The 25,973-nt window shown below is 37.4% G+C and overlaps 2 protein-coding genes and 1 pseudogene across 3 annotated transcripts in view; 2 read left to right on the top strand and 1 right to left on the bottom strand.

Annotated features, from left to right (window-relative positions):
- LOC145503102 (52 kDa repressor of the inhibitor of the protein kinase-like) overlaps positions 1-25,973 on the top strand; it is a 489,168-nt pseudogene that overhangs the window by 106,160 nt on the left and 357,035 nt on the right. The window lies entirely within an intron of this gene.
- The window catches only part of LOC145503084 (protein polybromo-1-like), a 222,583-nt gene that overhangs the window by 106,153 nt on the left and 90,457 nt on the right, over positions 1-25,973 (bottom strand). The window contains exons 15-17 of the mRNA XM_081482521.1: positions 15,960-16,052; positions 1,692-1,883; positions 533-586 (exon numbers count right to left, since the gene is read on the bottom strand). Coding sequence (XP_081338647.1) covers positions 533-586; positions 1,692-1,883; positions 15,960-16,052 — 339 coding nt within the window. The remainder of the gene's footprint in view (positions 1-532; positions 587-1,691; positions 1,884-15,959; positions 16,053-25,973) is intronic.
- LOC145503153 (uncharacterized) lies at positions 21,576-23,221 on the top strand. The gene is made up of 2 exons (XM_081482618.1): positions 21,576-22,732; positions 22,988-23,221. The coding sequence occupies exons 1-2, from the start codon at positions 22,218-22,220 to the stop codon at positions 23,139-23,141; spliced, it is 669 nt and encodes a 222-aa protein (XP_081338744.1). The 5' UTR covers positions 21,576-22,217; the 3' UTR covers positions 23,142-23,221.

Genomic DNA, 25,973 nt, shown 5'->3' with positions numbered 1-25,973 from the left:
GGCATGAGATTTTTAGACTGGAAGTGCCTGGAGTTTTTAAAGACGACAAAATGTTATCGGAAGATGTTCTCAACATTTCCAATCTAAGTTTTAGGATGTGTTGTGCTAAACATACTTATCAGTACTTCTCTCTTCCAAAATTGGAGAACTGGGAGAAGTATTATTGCTCACACAGAATTTCTTTTCTTACAGTGGCATGAGTTTACATAATAATTATTGTCTTTTGAAAGTATGTAAGCTAAGGCAGTAATAGCTCATACTTTTCAGCCAGGAGGGGAATTGTCTATCTTAAGTTGTGTTTTTAGCTTGCAGACAGGAGACTAAGTTTAAGGTGTGAGAGTTGGCAAGTACATGCATATTATTGTGCTTATTTGGGCATAAATGAAGAAGTTTTATAAGCTAAAGTAGAACTCCAAATAGATACAAATATAAAATATTTCACGTTACCTAAAATAGTTTCAACCTAAATTTCGCTTTTTATACCGGTACAATTGCACAATGCTGCAGAAACACATTATGACAAGAATCAAACCTGTGCTGAAGGGAGTTCCACAAATATTGCTGAAAGGTATCTTCCATTCTCATCCTAATGATACAAAAATGCAAAGATCATTACATGTAAGCCCGAACTTTAACTGCCTTAAAGGAGACACAAAGTTACTAACAGTACTGTAAGGCACACATGGTTTGGAGCTTGTCTGTTAACTTACTGTAACTCCCTCTTAGACAAACATTATTGGAATTATTCCCTAACATATTGGCCTTAAAAAGAGCTTACTTCACCACATGTTAACACAAGCCTCAACTTGAAAAGGGTGTTATGAGGCATTATTGCTCATAAAGGAACTACTTGTTATGTGAGGGCAGTTTAGCTTTCAAACAAGCCCATAACGCTTTTCTCCATTCAAGGGTGTGTTGTGATATTTGCAAAATGAAAAAGTTCAGCGTTGAGAAACTGTTTGTTACTCAGGCCTGCCTACACGTTTTACATTACATGTATCTGTACATGTCTTCCTTGTGCTGTAGTCAGAAATGACAAGATCATTTTGTTTGGTCAAAAGTGAGGTATAGACTGAGCAAAACAATTGAGCCTGCGGCACGTAAATAAAAGATATACTTTCACCCTCCAGCAACTGATGTGCAAGTAGTGTAGTGTCATAAGCACTGGCTCTCCATGTGAGACACTATGGGTTCGAATCCCATTGTTGACTGCTGATTATTTTTCATTTTCTTCTTCATTGTTTTTTCTTTTTCTGTCAAGAAACCATTTACTGAAAGGAAGCATTTGTCTTTCTGTTGCTTGTGTAAAAAAAATCGTCTGGAGCCTTTAATCATTCATTTATATCGATTACTTTTGAACTCACAAATCATGTAGGTTTGTGAAGGAAAACCACGAGGACTTTCCCTGAATCGAATCGCTAAGGAAGAAACATAAGTATTTTCCTTACAATGAAAAAATTGTTATACCTTCAGTCTCTCAAAAAAAAACTACCTTGACACACTGCAAGCGACTGTAAAATGGCCTTAGACTGCTGATGTTCGAAACCCGCGGGGGGAGACTCCTATATGAAAAGGTTGGTTATAATCCTGCATGTGCATCATCAATGAACACCAGGGAAGTTCCATTAATTGCCTCTGAATTCACAAGCAGCACACTAGCACTACAAGCACAGTAACATTGCAACTGTCACCTGATAGTTCACCACAGCCTTGTACAACTGACGCATTCTTTTCCTCAATACAATAGGATCCACCTCTTCAACTTTCTTGCTTTTCTTGGGTTTCCTTATTTCTGTTTTTGGTTTTCTCTGAGTTATTTCTCCACTAACTTCCTCTTTCACAGATGGTAACTCAGGATCCAATTTCTTAGGCTTCTTTTTCTTCTAAAATATAAATAAAAAATAATTCAACTTTAAAATTAGTCCATTCTTCCCGTTTTGAACTAATTTCTTACTATTGCAAAAATGAAAGTAGCTATATATATATATGTATATATATACTGTATATGAAAGAACCCCTGACCTTGTGCACCCCAAATAATCATATTTTAAAGTGAATAAATGTTTGAAAGAAAATTCGCCCTAAGTGGGATTTGAACCCACGTCCCCCTGCATATCCACTACACCATCAGGACAACCATGCTGGCAACACGGCAATCAAAGATGTGATTTACGTTGCATGGAACGTGGTCTCCTGGGAAATTTTCTTTCAAGGTGACAAGGTAGGGGAAGCCTATAACTCCGTTTTGAAATCCAACTAAGGATCAAGTTCATGATACACGACCGAAGTCAACTTAGCAGATGACAATGGAGGATCCACAAAGGATACAGGCTACTTTAAATTAATATATACTGTATATGAAAGAACCCCTGACCTTGTGCACCCCAAATAATCATATTTTAAAGTGAATAAATGTTTGAAAGAACATTCCCCTAAGTGGGATTTGAACCCATGTCCCCCCGCATACTAGTCGGGTGTGATATCCACTACACCATCAGGACAACCATGCTGGCAACACGGCAATCAAAGATGTGATTTACGTGGCATGGAACGTGGTCTCCCGGGAAATTTTCTTTCAAGGTGACAAGGTAGGGGAAGCCTATAACTCCGTTTTGAAATCCAACTAAGGATCAAGTTCATGATACACGACCGAAGTCAACTTAGCAGATGACAATGGAGGATCCACAAAGGATACAGGCTACTTTAAATTAATATATACTGTATATGAAAGAACCCCTGACCTTGTGCACCCCAAATAATCATATTTTAAAGTGAATAAATGTTTGAAAGAACATTCCCCTAAGTGGGATTTGAACCCATGTCCCCCCGCATACTAGTCGGGTGTGATATCCACTACACCATCAGGACAACCATGCTGGCAACACGGCAATCAAAGATGTGATTTACGTGGCATGGAACGTGGTCTCCCGGGAAATTTTCTTTCAAGGTGACAAGGTAGGGGAAGCCTATAACTCCGTTTTGAAATCCAACTAAGGATCAAGTTCATGATACACGACCGAAGTCAACTTAGCAGATGACAATGGAGGATCCACAAAGGATACAGGCTACTTTAAATTAATATATACTGTATATGAAAGAACCCCTGACCTTGTGCACCCCAAATAATCATATTTTAAAGTGAATAAATGTTTGAAAGAACATTCCCCTAAGTGGGATTTGAACCCATGTCCCCCTGCATACTAGTCGGGTGTGATATCCACTACACCATCAGGACAACCATGCTGGCAACACGGCAATCAAAGATGTGATTTACGTGGCATGGAACGTGGTCTCCCGGGAAATTTTCTTTCAAGGTGACAAGGTAGGGGAAGCCTATAACTCCGTTTTGAAATCCAACTAAGGATCAAGTTCATGATACACAACCGAAGTCAACTTAGCAGATGACAATGGAGGATCCACAAAGGATACAGGCTACTTTAAATTAATATATACTGTATATGAAAGAACCCCTGACCTTGTGCACCCCAAATAATCATATTTTAAAGTGAATAAATGTTTGAAAGAAAATTTGCCCTAAGTGGGATTTGAACCCATGTCCCCCTGCATACTAGTCGGGTGTGATATCCACTACACCATCAGGACAACCATGCTGGCAACACGGCAATCAAAGATGTGATTTACGTGGCATGGAACGTGGTCTCCCGGGAAATTTTCTGATGGTGTAGTGGATATCACACCCGACTAGTATGCGGGGGACGTGGGTTCAAATCCCACTCAGGGCAAATTTTCTTTCAAACATTTATTCACTTATATATATATGTGTAAGTATCTTCCTAGAAAAAATTAGAGTGCTCAGTGCTTGTCAAATCCAGGATGTGTTCGATAACAGCACTGAGAAAAGTAGTGGAAAACTGTAATAAAGCCACTGACAAACCACTAGAATGGTCTTGAATGAATGCAGGGACTCACCATGTAGACATTCCTGACATTTTATGCTTGACTTCATTAGTTTGCAATCCGTTCATAATCATACACTTAGCAAATTTGCATAACTTTGGACCTTTTTACATAATCCACTGTTACACTTTCCATTCACAACCCATGAAAACCGAAGTTCTTGATCCAAACGTCTTTTTAGTGTTTTTTAAACAAACATTTGTTCGAAAGTTTTTTAAGCCAGTGTCAAACCATTTTTATATATTGATACAAAAGACTTAATATGTTATTGTGTACAAGAAAATTTATGAACCAACCAAAAAAATAATACAAAACCAAACACAGTCAGAATGATCAGTGATGCATAAGTACCTTAAGTCATTAGAAGGTCTTCAGCACAAAAACTCTCAATCGATGCAGGGGAGGGGGGGGGGGGGCAGCCTTCAATAACAAATACTTTGTGCCAATAATGCATTCAACCATGAAAAGTTGGTGAGTATTTTTTAGAATCCCTGCTGACAAGCTTTCCCTCTGCTCTCTCAATAACAATTTTTTATATGCACCAAACTACAATCCTGGACAAAAGTAGTTCGGACAGTTGAGCTGGATCACATTTTCCCCATCCCCCCTAATCAATGTTGGAAAATGTTGTATTTTTCTCAACAAAAAGGGAAAAAATCAACTGATTATAAACATTGCAAGTGGGGGGAGGGGAGAAGTTGCTTCGTGTCCCAACTTTTTTGTCTGCAATGGTGCGAAAGAAGAATTTAAAGAAGATCACACCACTCGCTGTAAAACAGGTTAGAGAAAAGGGGAGTTGTACTGTCTTACAGGTACAGCTAACGAGCGCTACTAAAAAGAAACAGCATGCAACGACAAGTTTTACCTGGGTAGGTAAATGACCTCCTATGGTAAGCAATTGATAAGTCCGTGACATGACCCTCTATTGTTTCTCAAGGGACAAAAGGCTCACTAATTTGTTCACCCCTAAAATCAACTATGCACAAGATATTGTGTTTGAGAAGGATGTCTCTATTTCAGGCACTGAAATAAATGATCTTGTCTATTTATTAAGAGGGGTGGTTGATTTGCACGAAACAGAAATGATGCAAATTCGGTTGAAACAGTGGGCACAGAGCAAGTGGATATTTTCATCTTACCCAGTGGACAACAATAAAGCGTTGCTGCTACCTAAACGCGATAAAATTATGCATGTCTCTCTTCGTTTTCCTCTGTAAAACCAGAACGCATATAAAGCGAGGTGTGTTCTCGGCTTCAGAAGTGTCACAGGGTTAACCACCCTGATTAACCCTCACAATTAACCATTACTGGTAAAACATTTTGGTTCCAAACTGCTTCAAGTCATTCAAATTATACCTTTTTCTGCTTCATACAGTACAGCCCCAAAATAATGCATATGCAACAACTTCTTTTTGCATCTGCAAGCCGGCAACTTCTTGCGGCTTCTTGAGGGTTGCTTGCGCTTGGATCTTGCAAGATGCAAGAACTTCTTTGCGGTTAGAAGTTAAAACCACAAGAACTTCTTTGCAGTTGGATTTTCGAAACGCAAGAACTTCTTTGCAGTAGGATTTTCAAACCACAAGAACTTCTTTGTGCTAACATCTTAGCATGCGAAAATCTGTATCGAGACAGTACCATGTTGGCGGTACTAAAATAAACGGCAGACAATACATATAGAAGCGATGATGTTTAAAAATTGTTCCTAGAAGATTGGAACATGAGCAGACAAACTGATTCTTAAACTTTTGGGTTAGAAATGTTAGGGGTTTACATTTAGGGTAGTCTATTGGTGTTTCCTTCAAGTAGTTCATGTACCAGGTCCATGTTGTTAGTCCAAGTGCTAAGGGTCAGCGAAATGTACCAACCCAAATAAAAAGCACTCCGCTGAAAAGTTCCTCTCTCTGAAATCAACACCTTATTATCTTTAAAGATATTTGGCAAAGCTAATTACCTCACCGGAAATTAATTTGTTGTTTTAACCATATACTCGTCCAAGAGAAAATCATTTTCTCTTGACTTGTCATATCGCGTGCACAACCCACTTGTCTATCTAAAATTGTATGTATCGAAGATATGTTATTATGAGTTTGCCGTGAGTGCAAATTTATCCAACACTGTATAAACCAAAATCCACCCCCAAATCTTTGTTTAAAAGCTGAAATTAAAAGCACTCTGCTGATCCTACAAACAGCAAAGGAAAGCCGCAAAGTACAAGTTTCTCTCTTTGAAATCAACACCTTATTATCTTTAAAGATATTTGGCCATGCTAATTACCTCACAGAAAATTGTGACCCTCCATATGAAAACACGTCTTATCCACAAAAGGGTTTTCTGGGGGGTTTGAGGTTGCTCTGAAACCCTTTGGAAACCCTTTGGAAACCCTTTTGAAACCCTTTGGAAACCCTTTTGAAACACTTTGAAACCCTTTGGAAACGCTTTGAAACCCTTCTGAAACCCTTTTGAAACCCTTTGGAAACCCTTTTGAAACCCTTTGGAAACCCTTTTGAAACACTTTGAAACCCTTTGGAAACACTTTGAAACCCTTTGGAAACCCTTTGGAAACGCTTTGAAACCCTTCTGAAACCCTTTTAAAACCCTTTGGAAACCCTTTTGAAACGCTTTAAAACCCTTTTGAAACGCTTCGAAATCCTTTGGAAACCCTTTTGAAACGCTTTGAAACTCTTTTGAAACGCTTTGAAACCCTTTGGAAACCCTTTTGAAACGCTTTGAAACTCTTTGGAATGCGGAACATGTTGGAAACCCCTTTGAAATGTTCTGAATACTCTTTGAAAACCCGATTTGAAAGTGTCGGGGGAAAAATATTCTCCTAGTTTGCGTTCGGTGGCATATGCACTGCATGTTAATTTTTTTAAAATTTTTTTTTGCAGAAATGTTATTTTGCCGCATGACTCGGTACTGATTTATTTATAGTTGTGGCAAGATCAAAAGATATAACGCATGCAAAACTTCTAAGTTTAGTGGCGAAAATTGCGGACGTTTGCGAATGTAAACGCGAATAGGTTATTGTTCACATGCAAGATCAACAACACACATCATTTGCATATTCGCGTGAGGTGCGACCTTTTTTTTCTTAATATTGTTACGGTCTTGCTTGACCACCAGAAAGAAACTACAAAACTCTTCTACAAACCCAACTTATTTATTTAACAATATGTAATATAATCTTAGCTACAAAGGAGCGATTTCTAAACAATACAATCTACTACTAAAGTTAAGCCTACTGCTAAACTTGAGTCACCACTGACACAAACTCACAACAAATCGCGGTGTCTCCTTACGGTCCACTTGACCTTAAACAAAGTTCCTCAATAGCTTTCACAATTGCAATATCACTCTATGGCTTTTCCACTAACGTCTTTGCCGAGAACTAACTGGGCTGTAGCTTCTTCTCTCGGTCTCTGCCGAGAACAACTAACAAGACTTTATAACTTCTTCCCTCGGTCTCTGCCGAGAACTAACAAGACCTTATAACTTCTTCTCTCGGTCTCTGCCGAGAACTAACGAGACAATCTATACTACCTAGATGATTCTTTATATACATTTATCAAATATTCTACAACATTCTTGGAGCTTCTATTTATGTAACATTACATTATCATTACATCATTCGGTAGAATGTTCTAAAATGTTCCGTAGCGTGACAATAGAGGGTTCTAGCACAAACATTGCGTGACTAGACATTCTAGAAGTTTCCAGAAATAAATATTTACGTCTGCTCTTCTTAACAATATTTTGTTTGCTACTGCATAATTCTGCCTATGTTTTCTCTGAACTAATTCTCAAGCTTTCCGAAGAATTTGAAATTATGTTTTCCACTTAAACTGTTTGCTCGTTACAAAACTTTTGCTTTCTTGCAAGTAAATATGAAACGTGTCGGCTTTCGATCCTGCCAACGAACTATTTAGACTCTGTAATTTGCTAAAGGCATTGTTAGTTCGGTTTGAATGGTTTTCGTTCCTTCTTTTGAGTAATTTTTGCTGTCAGTGTAAAGTTATCATGAACAGGCTGACGATTTGCTAGTGATATATGTGAATGAGTGTTTTATTGCTCTGACTGGCAACCCACGTTGTGTTACAATCACAATGAGAAGATCACGATTTATGGAAATTATAATCACGTTTAAGGAGTCTCGTTACAGTGCATTTGAAAGGTTTAGGTCTCATTTGCACATTTAGCAAAGCAACACTGTTGTATAAATTCCCTTTTCAACTAGTCAAAAACAAAATAAACGGATAATTAATCCAGACGGCATTGCATGTTTACCACGTTGTCAAGTCCAACACGTGATGAAATTCATGTCACAGGGTTTAATGCTTGTTTTCGCTTTCTGTTGAAATAATCTCGCCTTGAATTGAAAAGAAAAGTTCAATACTCGTAGAAATTCTTTGTTTGCTGTTATTAGCTGTTTAACAATTGTTCCGTGTCAGTAATCCCGGTACTAGATATGCTCTGTGGCCGTTCGAACAATAACACTTCTTTGTAACTTCCATTCAATTCTTGCTTGCCATTTAAACGGACGCAAGGTTATCATAACGGTTGCGAAAATGTCACGAACAGTATTAAATGCAAGTCGTTAAAACGGTAAGTTAACGTAAAACGATTTTCAAGGAAGATTTAAACATCTAACAAGCAGTTTCGTCAGTTTAACAGACGAGTGTTTCAGTGAACATCAAAACAGCATAGTACAAAATTTAATATCTTGTTGCCATAAATTAATCACGACGTGATGCGGTTGCGGTCAACGGCCGTGAATACTCGATGAAAGGTTTTTGCATGAGTGAACAGTTCATTGTGTCGACCTCAGTACGTTTTTTAAAACAGAAAAGTTTTAAGCCTATGCTAACTGGGAAACAATTAATAACCAAAATTAATAAACTTAGCTGAAAGAATGCATTGCAGGTATAATCTAATACTCAAGACGCTCTATCATACTACGTTAAATGTCTCACATGCAACGTTTCGTTAAGGGGTTTCAAAGCTTTCATAGGATAGGAAACCCGTTTGGATTGCCTTAGAAACAATAATAAACCCTTTGGTAACTCTTTTTGAAACCAGTTGCTAACAATTTTAAAAGTTCTTTGGAAACCCTTTGGAAACCTGGTTTCAAGGGGTTTCAAAGAGTTTCAAACCCTTTGGAAACGCTTTGGAAACTCATTAGAGACCCATTGGAAATGCTTTGGAAACCCTTTGAAACTCTTTAGAAACCCTTTGGAAACTCTTTAGAAACCCCTTGGAAACCTGGTTTCGGGAGTTTGAAACCCTTTGGAAACCCTTTTGAAACCTGGTTTGACCCAAATTGCCATGTTTCATCAGACATGTTTTCGTATGGTGGGTCACGATTAATTTGTTGTTTTTACCGTATACTTGTAATCAATGAACATTCGTATTGTCTTTACCCTGACAAAATGATTATCGATTGTTTAATCACAACCACTCTTTCGTTGACAGAAAACATAAAACAGCACATTTCCAAAACTTCATAAAAAACTGAAAACTGCAAATGAATCATACCCTGACTTCATTATCACTACTGTAAACTGTATATTTCAGTGCTCATATAATGCCCATTCAATTCACTTCAAGACTGGCAAAAGTACAACTGCGCTACCAATCCGTAAATTTTATGTAGACCCTTCAGCTATCGCGTGTACGACTTGCTTGTATATCTAAATTTGTATGTATGGACGATATGTTCTTATTACGAGTTTGCCCGTGAACGCAAATTTATCCGATACTGTTTAAACCAAAATCCATCCCTAAGTTGTCTTTTAAAAGCTTCAATTAAAAGCACTCCAATGAACCTGCAAACAGGAAAGGAAAGCAGCAAAGGAACTCCCAGAGTGCATTTCACTTCCACAGGGGGATAAATCGTGCGCGACATAAGTGCACGGACATAAGTGTGTCAACTATGCGAAATCACTATCCAAAGGAATGCATGCATGCCAGCATAAAAATAGAACTAGCACCGGCACTTACCGTAAGAAGTATTAAAACGACAAATTCTTAACTCTTGACAATTGAAACTCTAAAGTTCAGTTCAGACAACGAACGTTTCATGAGCCTAACAATTCGAATTTGGACCGATCCCTGGGAGCGGCCAAAGAAAAAGTAATGAACGGATGCGCGTTTGATGAAACTTCAAATTCGTTGATCAGGGTGAGCTGCTGTTTACATGTTCTACAAAGCTGTATTTCAATCCATCAAAATGTAAACAAATACAACAGAAGAAGAAGTTGATTCTCAGCCGTACTGACTAACAAACAAATCATCGACCTTACTACGTATACGGCTACCATTACACAAGAGATCTTGGGAAGCTTCTTAATGATGTGACTAATATTATAAGTTCTAAAGTGTAAGCCATATAAAGTCTATACGCTGTTGAAGTCTTCCTTGGAGTGAGTTTTCGTTCGCGAATAAATCAGTCAGTAGATTTTATCACTGACAGAGGGAAGATTTTGGTCACGTGCTAAGCAACCTGTGAACCAAGAGTGTCTCAAAATAACTTTACAGATTGAGACAGATATAAGGCCATTGGCTTTTTGTTGGTTTATAATTATTTTCGTCAGTTTAGTAACAGTACATTTTTTATTGGTTGGTTCTGAATTAGATACTGGGTTCACTTTGTTTTGTTTTTCGGCGACATGGAGGAAATTTTACTGTTTACAATTATTATTATGATGTGTCCTGGAGTCCCAGACCAGTGGTGTGATAGCAGCGCAAAATGAGCTTATTTGAAATGGCTTTTTCTGTCTGGAACAAAGGTTAAAAAAACACATATTTACTGGGAAGTAGTTTCCAAGTGTAACCCAAATTTTGAAACAAGCAAGTTTCTCAGTAGGCAAAAACAAGCACAGGACTACATGCATGCATGACAAAACCGTGACTTTTCACACATCAGTAATGTTTGAAGACCTTATGCAAATTCAAGGCATCACAACAACATGATTGTTATCAGTGCATGCTGTCTTAAAAGATTTCGTTCAACGGGATTCTCTTTGAAATAAGATGGATGCATACATGAAAGGCCAACTCATGAGGTTTCACTGTTCAGAAGGTCATTTATGTGCTTATCACAACCATAGTTATACCGGTAATGTTTTACCGCATTGCAAACAGGGTAGAATTTATGAAGTTTGCTTTCATGGGTGACTTTCAAGTTTCCTTGATTACCATTTGTTTGGAAACACAAAATATATTTTCTGCAAGAGCTTTTCGCCTGTAGTACTAACTGTGCGAAAAGTTCCTAAAGAAATTTACAACATCATTGTGCACATGCAGTCTTTGCGGTTCAGTGTGAGATTTGGACGAAAGTTGTCTTGGCTCACATATCCGCAAGAAGAAGACAACAATACTTCTGAATGATAATGAATTTTGCATTCAGAAGCAAAAAGCATTGGAACCCAGACTAACTACATCGTAGTTCGATTTTTCTACGTGGACTTTCTTCATGAGCTTCATAATATTTGGAGACGTTTTGTGATTGTTGCATAATCTGCCAGCAGACTGTTCCAGTGATCAAACGATCGTTCGATCATTGGCATTACCTTCACTAGAAATTTCCTCGCATATCTCTTTCAGACAATCCTGGAGTTGGGACAGTTGAGCTGGATCACATATTCCCCATCCCACCTAATCAATGTTGGAAAATGTCGCGTTTTTCTCAACAAAAAGGGAAAAACCACCTGATTATCAACATTGTAGGTGGGGGGAGAGGAGAAGTTGCTTCATGTCCCAACTTTTTTGTCAGTTGCCTTCCACAGAGATAGGCCGGAGCAACACATTGCAGATACTATTAAATTCATAACATCTTCTCACCTGGTTAAACTACCATTAAACAGAGCTCAAAAAAGGGCCATCCCATTGTTCCGGACAAGTAGATTTTCCTTCTGGGCACATAACTTTTCATTCTCACTTGCCCGATGGGTAAGAGATGAAGCAAGTCATATGCCAACTAAATCATGAAAAGAGCAATTTAAGACTTGCCCAGGGCAAGCAAAACTTGAGAGCTACTTGTCCCAAGGGCAACCTGGAATTCAAGTTTTTCTCCAAGCCTTGATTTCAGTTACATACAAACTTTTAAGAGTCCCTGTCCATAAAAATGGAAAATAACTCGGCAAGGGTCGAAAATACGATTTCGCTCATATTTTCATGGTAGATAGGCTAGGGCATGACAAACATAGGCACACACGGCGTGCAAGAGTTATTTTTTTTGTGAAGTCTTGGAGATAGGAGTATTCATGGAGCTGTTTACAGTAATGATTTGGTTAATTCGACAAGTTATTTTGGTTGCGGTGTACAGCAAGAAAGAAACTGGGAATTCATAATGTACATACGATGTTACATCGGTAATGGTAAGATAGCTAAATAGTGAGCCATAAGATGTTTGACTGAATAAACTACAGTAATCTGACATGTCTCCAGATTAATGTAGATATCATCCTATTTATTTCTTAGATTCGTTCTTTGATAAAACCCACACTGTGATTGGTGCGACACGTGCACATGCATAACTCCCTCACTCACCGATCACATAGCCCTTCCAACCCCCAAGAGGAATTTTTGCTCAAAAATACTCAAATTAAGAGACCTTTTCGCATTTTATATGAGTCGTAAGTTTACCCTTTTTACACAACACAACACAACAACACTACTTCACTGAAAATTTAAAGAAAGAGAAAAAAAACCTCTCTGACACATTGAAAGTCTAATTTAATTAAATTGCACTTTAACTTGGTGCAACGCAGTCTTCAAAGAACATTTGAGCAGTTTTGATACTTTTTACCTTTAAAAATATCGGACTGAAAAGAATGTCATAAAATGCCCATCTAATAAAAATAAACTGCTACTGCAGAGACATAAAAACCATCCAGAAATGAAAGCTTTTTGGGAACAATAGCCGATAACTTGTCAGCTCTAATTGAATTTACTCCCATATAAAAAACAAAAGTGTTAAGTTACCATTTGTAACTAAAGATAGCAAACATCTCGTGGGAACAAGTGGTGACAATTCGTCAGCTCTCATTGAATATACTCCCTTGTGAAAAACAAGAGTGTCGAATTACCCTTTGTAACTAAAAAATAAAAATATGTCGTTATATTTGCATGCAACAAGAACAAAACAATCGTCACCTGCACTTACTATTGTAAACGTTAGAACTGTTTCAAATCTAAGTAGTCTCGTCTCCTCTAAAACATGTCTTAAGAACTAGAAGCGAGGATTCGTGACCTCTAATTGAATTTACTCCTTGTGAAAAACAAAAGTATCAAGTTACCTTTGTAGCTAAAAATAAAAATATCTCGTTGCATTTTCAAAGTACAAACTCACAAACTGTTTCAAACCTCAAGGCTCATCTCATTCGTAACTAAAATCCTTAGCCTAACCCACAGAAAATGTTGAAGTAAGCCCAATATATGAATACTACCTCCTCTTTTATGAAGAATAAATATGGCCATTCTAAATTGTGTTGGGATCAAATCTTCTCACATACCATTTACCTTTGCAACAAGAAATTTGATTGGCTGTTTATAGTAGATCCAATCTGATTGGTGTGACATACATACATCTCTCACTCACTCACTCATCCATTGACCCATCCATAACATACCCGACACGCCAACTAAGAGGTATTTTTTTTACCAAAAAAATAACTCAAAAACAAGTGTTAAGTTAACATTTGTAACTAAAAATAGCAATATCTTGTTTTGTTTGTTCAAACATTTCATGGGAACAAGTGGTGACGATTCGTCAGCTCTAACTGAATTTACTCCCTTGTGAAAAACAAAAGTGTCAAGTTACCAATTGTAACTAAAAATAGCAAACATCTCATGGGAGCAAGTGGTGAGAATTTGTCAGCTCTAATTAAATTTACTCCTTGTGAAAAACAAAAGTATTGAGTTACCCTTTGTAACTAAAAATAAAAATATCTTGTGCATTTGCATACTACTAACTCATGAACTGCTTCAAAACTCGAGACTCATCTCGTTCATAATTAGCCACCATTACACCGAACATTATGCACTCTAAAACAACCCAATGTATGTACATAACTGTCACACTCCGCTCCAAACCGGACTAAAAATCACAAACCTGCAACATACACGTCAGTCTTTATTTTTCAGTTACCAAAGTCCTTGTGTTTAATACAATAAAACACCCAAGACTTCATATACCTCACTAAAGTTATCATGAACGAAAACAATTTCCTTTTTCTCCTACTGCGATTTGCGCTGGCTATTAATGTAAAAAAAGCGATAGCCCTGATAACATTGAAGAGAAAAGATTTAGTTTCAATTCAAATGTATCTTCTCATTCCAGTGGTAAAACAAGAACCACTACAATTGTAAAATCGTCACAGAATAATATCTTTTTGTTCTGTTGACCAAATTAATTGTAGTCTCTTTGCTTTTCACAGTGAAACTTGTCAATGGATGCTGACATTGACTACACACCCGGAACACTTACTACGAACTCTGCCGCAATATTTAGGTTTCAATACGACATGCAAACAATCTGAACCTGGTCGCAACCTCATCAAATTCCCAATTGTTCTTATCATTCAAATCTTAAACCCAGTAGCAGAGCAGCTAAGACTCATTTAATTGAAAACTTTATCTAATGGGAAAAGCTCACCCTTCTTTGAATGCTCGTAGTTATATGCCAAACACTATGTTTCTTTGACTGATTATCCAATTGCAAATGTTTATCAAACCCGCCCACAAAATCCTCACCTCAGAAGATGTCAAAATAAGCCCAATACACGAATAATTCCTCCTCTGTTATAGAAGAATAAATATGGCCGTTCTGAACTGTATCAGGATCAAATCTCCTCAAATACTATTTACCTTCACAACAAGAAATTTGATTGGCTGTTTATAGTAGATCCAATCTGATTGGTGTGACAAACATACATCTCTCACTCACTCACTCACTCACCCATTGACCCATAACATACCCGATGCGCCGACTAAGAGGTATTTTTTTTTTACAAAAAAGTAACTCAAAAACTACTGGATAGTTTTTTTGGCAAAATATCCTTTTATTTCAAAGAAATAGGCAAATTACCAAATTCTGTTAAAATCATCATTTGACGCACCATTTTATTAAACAAGTTTGAGAGCCTCGCATGCAAAACCACATCATTCTTCCGTCTTTAAAACACTCAAATATTTTTTTTGTGCAATGTTTAAATGAGTACTGGGTTGATTTTAGGGAATGTTGCGTTGTCTTTTTGGGTGCAAAATAATTAAATTTCGAAGACATGTATTTCATTCACTTAAGGTCATTCCCCAGTATTGCACTGCGTATCCCTACTGTGCATAATTTCACGCGTGATTAGCGTCTAACCTGTGAATTGAAATTTGACGATGGATGGTCAAATATTTGCATTTTTAACATACTTTAAAAAGCTCTTGCGTTGCTCACAATCATTTGCCCAAAGAAATTTTTACAGGAATCTGTAGACAATCCTTCTGCGATTCAACCACCAGAAGCTTAGTCCATTTGAAGGTTTTGCACATGGTGAAAATTAATTATATTCACGAAGTACTTTTAAGTGAATGAAATATATGTCTTTGAAATTTAATTATTTGCACCCAAAAAGACAACGCAACATTCCCTAAAATCAACCCAGTACACATTTAAACATTGCACAAAAATATTTGAGTGTTTTAAAGACAGAAGAATGATGTGGTTTTGCATGTGAGGCTCTCAAACTTGCTTAATAAAATGGTGCGTCAAAATGACGATTTTAACGGAATTTGGTAATTGCCTATTTCTTTGAAATAAAAGGATATTTTGCCAAAAAAAAGCTATCCAGTAGTTTTTGTCATGCCTTAGCCTATCTACCATAAGAATATGAGCGAAATCAAATTTTCGACCCTTGCTGTGAAATTAAGAATTTGTCTGATTTTTGCAGGCAGGCACTCTTAACAACCAATCAATAAGCAGAGCTGGATTTCAAACCTGTGACTGAAAGCAATAACTCTACGTCTAATTTCTTACGTTTTGGTAAAAATACCTTATATTCCTGAATGGTGATTCCCTTTTCTTCCATATACTTCACTATTTCAAATTTCTTTTTTTTCATGTGTTCTTGCATTCTTTGAGCATCCTGTGAAAAAAAAACCAGAACCGTTATACACCAAATACTGTACAAAAAGTTTGAAAACTACAGTGAACTTCTAGAAGAACAAGTGACTTTGTGGCAATGTTATGATACAATTACAGTTAGACCTCCTATATCTGAGTGTAGGGATTAAGTGGATTGCTTATTCAAAATACAGTATGATGGTGACCATTTCTTTAAAAAAAAAAGTAATGTTCAAGGTCTTGTACCCACTAAAATGGTCGGTTGGAGTTTGCTGTAGTTTGATTATAAATGCATGGGGCCTGTAATCACGAGCTTGAGAATATAAAATTTTGTGAACATTTTGTAGAGGAAAATAGTAATCCTTCTCCTTGTCGATTGTTAAATTGAAAAAGTATTTCTGCATGTTTTTAAGAATGGTCAAGAAGTACTAGAAGTACTTCATTGCAAGAATATTGTTTCTCTTTGCCTGCATCACTTTGTTTTTGAAAATTGCTGCCTGCTTATACAACTTAACCCTGTGTTAAGGATGGTGTCTACCAAATACAAAGGTTTTTGTACTAGATTAGGACCATGCGGAAAAAGTAGATCTTTGCAAAACTGAGTGGTTTCAAACGTTGTGCTACTGTCATGCTTAAATTCACATTTAATTCTTAATTCTCTTTTAGTTTGGCACAGTAGTAGCACAACGTTTAGAATAGGCCTCATGGCCTGCAACTTCTTTTGTAACAGCACCTTGTCTTGCCAGTTCACCAGTGAAAACCATACAGATCCCTGTGTTTGGGATGAAATTTCCTAGGTATCAGATTGGTGAGCTTGCATCAGTTTCATGATACAAGAAACCACTGTTGCTTCTAAGCACCTGCACAGGCTACAGTAACAATTTTCTTTCACTATCGTCACATTGACCATTTGTCAGAATAATACAAATATTTTAGGAGTTCTCTCACATCACGATCACAGTTTTTTTAAATCAGCCATGTGAACTGTGTTTGGATTTTCAGGTCTCTGACCGCAAGTTCCACCAGCAAGAGATGCAAAACTGCAAAAGATCATCCTAACACATGAAGCTTTAATCACCGAAATTTAGAAATCTCATGCCTTGAAACACTCATTCTCTATATGACGCCTTACATGCACCAGTGACTGAGTATCATAAAAGTTTATATTGAAAGGAATGGTTGTGCACTTATTTAAATTAAGCAAGAGAAGTGTTTTGGTGGCAATGTAAAATGGAGCTTCTGTAAAACCAAAAAATATACCCTGTTGTGATCAATAATCCCACTTGGCTGTTTTAATTGCTTCCAAATTTAGCTACAGTTTTTAAGTTGCGAGGCATTGTTTACAAGTTGAATGGCTATTTTTGTGACAATCTGTACCAGTATTTTAGTACACCCAACTCAAGAGAGTCGTGGAAATCAAGCCTATGTAGGAAGTGAATAACTTTTTTAATATGGGCTTCAATGATAAACCAACGATTTACGACTTTCGAAAAAGACTTTAACATGAGTGGGGCTGCCAGTGTCATTATTGACAACTTGAAAAATGGTTGTCAGTTTAACCATTGATTGATTTTCCTTTTTTTAAGCGATGACATATTGTGTGACATCATCACTTTAAGCCAGCGTGCTGCATTCCTTTGGATAGCGATTTCTCCTTATTTTGTCACGCTTATGTCCATCACGATTATGTCACGAACAATTTATCCCTCTGTGGAAGCAAAATGCTCTCTTGGAGTTAGTAAATGAGACAGTTCAACATCTTTGGTTTAGGTTCAGCAGAGTGCTTTTAATTCTAACTTTTAAATGAAGATTTAGGGGTGGATTTTGGTTTATACAGTATCGGATAAATTTGTATTCACAGGCAAACTCATAATAAGAACATATCCTCCGTACATACAAGTTTAGATAGACAAGTAAGTTGCACAGGCGATAGGTGAAGGTTTTGTGGCTTTCCTTTGCTGTTTGTAGGATCAGCAGAGTGCTTTTAATCGATATGACAAGTATACAGTTAAAACAACAAATTAATTTCCAGTGAGGTAATTAGTGTTGCCAAATATTTTTAAAGATAATAAGGTGTCGATTTCAGAGAGAGTAACTTTTCCTTTGCAGCTTTTCTTTGCTATTTGTAGGATCAGTGGAGTACTTTTAATTTCAGCTTTTAAAAGAAGATTTGGGAGTTGATTTTGGTTTAAACAGTGTCGGATAAATTTGTGCTCACTGGCAAACTCATAATAAGAACATATTGTCCATACGTACAAATTTAGATAGACAAGCAAGTCGCATGCATGATAGCTGAAGGGTCTACATAACATTTACGGATTGGTAGTGCAGTTGTCCTTTTGTCAGTCTTGAAGTGAATTGAATGAGCATTGTCTGAAGATCTTACTAATAAGATCTTACTAATAACTTTTTGATTTTAAAGAAATGTACAACCAAGTTTGACTGTCTTATTTTTGAAATGTTTTTTATTCACGAACTGAGACCAAGTCTCAATGTACAATCTGACTCTATTCGTGCAAAAGTTTTTAAATAATCTTTTTTTTTTCTTTATTAATTAGTTTTACATGTTTTTTATTGTTTTAAGCACTACTTTGTAAATTCTTCTACATACTTTTTACATATTTTTACTTCATTAATAATTTTCACACATTCTTACCTCTTTGTAGCTATATATATCTATGCAAATTTTACTTCTTACATCTTGCTTGATAATGACCGAAGAGCGGTCGAAACGTCGCAAACTTTTACTGTTTATTTTTATTGTCAAATATTGTCTGAATTGAATGAGCATTGTCTGAATTGAATGAGCACTGTGAGAGCACTGTTTGAGAATTGTATGAGCATTGTATGAGCATTGTATGAGCACTGAAATATATGGTTTACAGTAGTGATAATAAAGTCAGGGTATGATTCATTTGCAGTTTTCAGTTTTTTATGAAGTTTTGGAAATGTGCTGTTATATTTTCTGTCAACAAAAGAGCGGTTGTGATTGAACAATCGATAATCGCTTTGTCAGGGTAAAGACAACACGAATGTTCGTTGATGAAAAGTATACGGTTAAAACAACAAATTAATTTTCGGTGAGGTAATTAACGTTTCCAAATATCTTTAAAGTTCATAAGGGGTCGATTTTGGAGAGAGAAACTGGTACTTTACAGCTTTCCTTTGCTGTTTGTAGGATCAGCAGAGTGCTTAAATTTCAGCTTTTAAACAAAGATTTGGGGGTGGATTTTGGTTTATACAGTTTTGGATAAATTTGCGCTCACGGCCAAACTCATAATAACATAATTATCTTCAACACATACAATTTTAGATAGACAAGTGGGTCGCACACGTGATATGACAAGTACATGGTAAAAACAACAAATTAATTTCTAGTGAGGTAATTAGCTTTGCCAAATATCTTTAAAGATTATAAGGTGTCGATTTCAGAGAGAGTAACTTTTCCTTTGTAGCTTTCCGTTGCTGTTTGTAGGATCAGCAGAGTGCTTTTTATTTCAGCTTTTAAACTAAGATTTGGGGGTGGATTTTGGTTTATACAGTGTCAGATGTATGAGCATTGTAGTAGCACTGCCCTAAAAGTAAACCCCTAAAATTTTCATTTTAATCATAAAATGCGTAACTTACAATTAATAATCGTACCTTACAGCAAATCTACTTATTAATTGTAGATGCCGATCTTCTGTCGAAAGGATGACTCAAACCAAATTTCACTCGACCAACCACCATTACAAAAAAAATTTCAAACTCAAGAACTACATCTCATGGGGCTTGAACTGAAATACATGTAACTCAGCCAAAGTTTTGACACGACAACTTTACTAAAATTACCCAACTAATTTGAAAGTGGCTAATTTAATGTTCATGATGTACCCAATTGCAAAGTAAAAGAAAACTGGTAAATGAACAAACAACTGAGGGTGTTTACGAACGATATTTTCTTGGTCTTCGACTCTTCGCCGAAAAGCCTGAAAAGCAACTCAAGCTCAAAATATTAACTCAGCCGTGCTTGAACAAACAACAGCACTGCATTCAATGCGAAATAAACAACAACAGAAAGTGATTTCAAAGCGCCCGATTTAATGTTCAAAATGTACCCAAAGTAAAAGAAAGCAGGCAAATGAACAAACAAACGGGAAAATATCTCTTCCCGAAACACAAATGCTAGCTATTTTATTTAAGAGCGATATTTTTTAACGTGCAATTGATCTTTTCATCAATGCGAAAGTATTCTTGATAACCTTGAGGCGCAAATGTGAAATGGAGGAACAAAAACACAGCCAATGTTTTCCGAAAATCAGTCCTTAAAAGATGGAGCTTAAATTTGCTAATACGATTATTTAGAAACGGTTTTAGAAACGGCAAGTTATTTGACTATAAAAACTCCGTGAGCAGCACTCGAAATATCCACAAAGTACAAATGGTTTTGGAAATTTGAGAGCTTTTTCAAAAAGTTCCTTTATTTTGAAAGTCGACGAACAAAGAAAAACTCTACACTAAATTGCTTTCCCAAGGGCAAATTCACAAGAGCTGCCCAGTGTTTACAAGCATTATCTTTCTTGCAATCTTTAGCAATATCAATGTGGCCGATGCTAAAGCGATGCACAAGGCTTCAAATAAGCTCTATTTTCTTCCCTTAATTCTGGTGAAATGCGTGGACGAAAAAAAGTGGATTGTTTTCGAAAAGCAAATTCATTCATAGCTTCCTGCACGTGAAAGAAGTTTGAATGTTAAGCTTAACACGGCACATGTTTTGACCATCGATCAACTCTACAGGAAACAAACTACGCGTAAAACGGCACTCGATAAACCCACAAAATTAATTGTGTTTTCACGCGGTAGATTTGTACGTAGTTCATCACCCAAAACAAACTAGGCTTCAACAAGAGGGCTAGCATTTATCTAAAGCAAGTTATCCAAACTTAATTATTTTGTATTTAAATGCTGTAAAAACAAACAGTGAAATCCGCGAACGAGGAGCACTTTTCGATTTGATACATACAATTTAGATTATTTAGAGATAAGATATAAACATTCTCAGCGTTTACTTTTCGGAAAAAATCCACTGCCAGAAGGTAAGTCAAATACTATTCCTGGTTATCAAAATATCATAATCTTGGGATTAAGCGTTTTTCATGTTTTGTGCGATTGAAGTTTGAAGTCTACCGCAATGTGGAAGATTCCAAAGATCTTGTTTTGGCTCTTCAGTCTCATTTCGTTTGTTGTAAAACTTGTTAGCAGCTATTTTCGATTTTTGAATAATCATTTTGCTGAAAAAAAAAGAAAAAAAAACATATTAAGTTAGATTGCCAAAGACACTTGGCACAATTTTCGCTGGCGCCAAAATTGAGTTTTGCACGGGAAAAGTCAGACTGCTTTAGCCACTGCAAATTAACACAGCAATGAAAACACCTCTTTTTAGCTCTAATTAATGGCAATGTTATTTAATTGAGCAACAAGACAAAAATTAGTTCACCTCTTTGCTTTTGGAGTTAACCAGTAAGCTCAGGCCTTAATCAAGTATGGCGCGCTTTCAGGGTCAAAATTAAAAACTAACTTTTCCACCTTTCCTTACCTGCTAAGTAAAATGTCTGTCATTTCCTGTCTTTGAAATTAGACAGTACGCATCTCTTTTGACCTCCGAAACAATACATTCCACGTTTCCTGAATACTAAAATCATAACATCCGGCATATTTTGACCTTTGAACAAAATTCTCCGCGTTTCCTGACTTCTCTCGAATTTTAAGTCCGGCATGTTCTGACTTTCAATGTAATTAGTTACCAAATACCGTACTACTTAGTTTAAACATCTCAACTAAACATCCCATGCCGGCACCTGACAAGCCATTTAGTTCATAATGAAATCTCGCTGCTGAGCCGACATTCTGATTTGCAAAATTTGTAAATGCGCGTTTTCTGACTTCTCGATTCTACCAGGCGTCTTTTCCGCGCAAGCCTGGATCCCCTGATGCAAACCTAGTGCCAGGACCCAAGGGGGCCGGGGGTTTTCCCGGGGATTTATTAATGGTGTCGACGGCATAAGAGCAATTCTTGAGCAGTCTTCGCAATACATCATTCGACCTTGCAAGGAGACTTCAACAGGACACAGTTAGTGAAGATGTGGCTGATTATGTTCTGTTCCGATTGGAACAAATTTCTCGCCATTTGGTTCGACTTGCTGACAACATGCAGGTGTTTGATACAGTTCGACCCTCACTCGCCACTGTGACGCGAATGTTGTCGGAGGTAGAGCGGAATTGGTATCATTCCTCCCCAGCAGTAGCAAACCAGCCTAGAACGGTTGGGCGTCCTAGGTTCGAGATTCCACGGGAGCAGCTGCAATATCTTGCCGATTATGAAATCAACTTACCCGACATGTCCAGAGCCCTTGGTGTGAGTGAGAGTACCATAAAAAGACGTATGCGGAAGTACAATATCTCCATTACCGACAGGACGACAACCATTAGTGATGATGACCTTGATAACATGGTAAGATCCTTTCATAGGGATTTTCCAGATGCGGGATATCGGAGGGTCCAATCGCAGCTAGTGTTTCGCAATATAAATGTGCCCCAGCTGAGAGCCCGAGAATGCATGCAAAGAGCGGATCCGGAGGGACTTGCAGTGAGATGGCTATTCCTTACACCAAGAGCTGTGTACTGTGGCACATGGCACATAGACGGGAATCATAAATTGATCAGGTGAACCTTATTCGTAATTGATTATAAATAAAATTTATTCAGATTTACTGCGCCTAGTTTCTAATACAGGTGGTTGTTGGTTAGTCTCCTTCCCAGCCGGTTTTTTTTGGGGGGGGGGGTGGGGGATGTCACGCAACGCTCTCTCCATAGAAGCGTTACGTGACACCCAAAAAACGGCTACGAAGGAGACTAGTTGTTGGTAGTGAGGACAGAATCCATGAAAGGACAGCAAAGTATGGACTCATGTATTTTAAGTTTCAAATGGAAGATTGTAGTGCATGGTGGAGTTGATGGATGCACAAGATTTCCAGTATATCTTAGAGCTGGAACAAAGAATACCGCAGCTACTGTTCTTGGCCTTTTCCAACAAGCAGTGGTAGAATATGGACTCCCCTCAAGGAATTTTTAATAAACCCTTGTTAAAATAAAGTGTACAGTAGCCTCCAACAAAAGCACTTTTCAGTCATCAAAATGCTTCTCAAGACAAATAGATTTTCAAATTTTGCACGGTCTTCATCCCATTGCCCTCCCCCCCCTCCCCCCGTGCAGGAGCAGGTAAGCCATTCCGGCGCTCCTCTACATCATGACCCTAGAGTCTGCCGCCTACTTTATGATTTCCTCCTGCTACTTTATTTCAATTTGAAAACCCTGATCACATGTTATGTGTATTATTGTTGGATCCACGCCTACGCGGAAAAGACGCCTGGTAGAATCGAGAAGTCAGAAAACGCGCATTTACAAATTTTGCAAATCAGAATGTCGGCTCAGCAGCGAGATTTCATTATGAACTAAATGGCTTGTCAGGTGCCGGCATGGGATGTTTAGTTGAGATGTTTAAACTAAGTAGTACGGTATTTGGTAACTAATTACATTGAAAGTCAGAACATGCCGGACTTAAAATTCGAGAGAAGTCAGGAAACGCGGAGAATTTTGTTCAAAGGTCAAAATATGCCGGATGTTATGATTTTAGTATTCAGGAAACGTGGAATGTATTGTTTCGGAGGTCAAAAGAGATGCGTACTGTCTAATTTCAAAGACAGGAAATGACAGACATTTTACTTAGCAGGTAAGGAAAGGTGGAAAAGTTAGTTTTTATTTTGACCCTGAAAACGCGCCATAATCAAGGGCATCATGGCCATGCGTCCTTCATCGCACAATTTCATTCACGCCTTCATATTAAGCTTATATTGTAGAGTCTCTGCCTTTAATGTCTGATCTGCAACTATCATCATTGACATCACTGATTAAACTGCTTTGATTGATTTGCACTTTACAAACACTTTTTTGACCTGGTGCTTAGAACAAACTCCAAAACTCCTTTCATCTCCTATCGCAGTACGTACTCGCAAACAGTTCGAGTAGGATGATTTCAACCAATTCAACTGAATACAGTTTCAAAGTTCTTCCTTGTTTTCATGGGTGTATAGTTCCTAGCCACATTTAGATTTCAACAACTCTCGTGTATTACAGCCACAATGCTTCAGTCAGTGACCTGAAAATGAATCCTTTCCGCCGGCCAAAGATAATTCATAGTGAATGCCACTTGACTGATCATGGTGAATGGCCTTATGATCCTTTATGTCAATGAATCTTGATTGTGCGACTTACGTTTACAACTGATAACATTTTGTGACAGTTGAGAAAATGTTGAAGCAACAGCTCTGTACATACACATGATGCGGGCTTGTGTTGTGAAATCTAATTTAATTGTAGAATTTCAGATTTGATTGACATTGCAACAAAAGAAAAATAAAAAAAATGTTTTTTGTTTTCATAGCAGGATACTGCTCTCCTTGTTCTTAAGGTGACGCAGACATAGTTATGTCTGATATGATCACGACATAAGGGTTGCATATGTCAGGAGCATGCAATGACAGAATTTATGGCCAATGTAAACATCGATCCTGTTAGTGCAACCTCTGCCTAATTAGAAGACAATGGATAAAATGCACCACTCCAGTCCTGATACCTGCATTTAACAACTGGAAAATCTAACCAACACTTTGTTGATGGCACAACCTTCAGGTAGCTCACTTTTTCATCACACTGTTCTCCGTTGCTTTCTGGTATCTCAACTGGTTTGACAGCGAACTTCTTCAATGCTCTTCTTCAATTCAAGTTCAATTTCACCAATATTTCAGTCCACAGGTAAGTTTATTTCAGATAATTTTTTCAGTGCTCATACAATGCTCATATAGTGCTCTGACAGTGCTCATTCAATTCACTTCAAGACAGGCAAAGGTTTGGCCTACACTGTGCTCACAAATACGTAAATGTAATGCTGACCCTTGACCTACCACGTGTGCGACTTGCTTGTCGATCTAAAGTTGCAGGTATGGACGATATGTTCATATTATGAGTTTGTCCTTGAGTGCCAGGAAAAGCTGCTGAAAAGTGCAAAATCACTCTCCAGAGGAATGCTGCACGCCAGCATTAAGCGAGGACTACATCCTTACTTAAAACTAGTAGGACTCCTGCTGCTGCTGCTGCTGCTGCTGCCACTGCTGCTGCTGCTACTGCTACTACTAATTACTCATTTATTATATGACCGAGAAAATAATTACATGTATGATGAATGTGAATATGTTACTTTGTACAGCAGTGCAAATTAAAATTCAACGATGAATTGGCCTGCCCTCAGCCGATCACAATGAAGTAGTTTTCTCAGTCATTAATAAATTAATAATCAACAAATTAGTTAATCAATTACTAACTTGAAACATCTTTTGAAAGCCTCCTTAGCTTTGAACTCAATTCACCACAGATATGATATGTTTTTAAATGTCTTGCTTCTTGAGGAAAACTAAACTGTATTTTTGTTTCAATTATCGCCTTAGTCAGGAGGCACTGTCTCAGAAAGGGCTCATTTTTCATTTTCCCTAAACATTTTGGGTAGAAGTAGGAAAATAGCTTAAAATCTTTGTTTTGCTACTCTGATTAAGAATATTACTGTCTCCATCTCAAAATCTAAGAACTTTGACAGTTAAGAGGGATTTCCTTGCAGGCTCTTGATCCTGCAACATGGAAATGAGGCTGGAACTAGAAAACTCACAAAAGCTAGGAAAACAACCACCAAAATGCAGATAATTAGAAAACCTTTAATTTGCACATACGCAATTGGCAATGTATTGATATCCACATCCATATAATATAGATGGGTCATGTGACTACACATGCTTGTCACATGACTTAGCTGTGAATATCAAAAACTTGACACTTTTTCACTCAGTTTTATGAAAAA

This window comes from Orbicella franksi, chromosome 11, assembly GCF_964199315.1.
Source record: "Orbicella franksi chromosome 11, jaOrbFran1.1, whole genome shotgun sequence".
Classification (NCBI taxonomy): Eukaryota; Metazoa; Cnidaria; class Anthozoa; order Scleractinia; family Merulinidae; genus Orbicella; species Orbicella franksi.
Note: the sequence above shows the minus strand (reverse complement) of the source record. Positions and strands in the feature narration are given on the sequence as shown.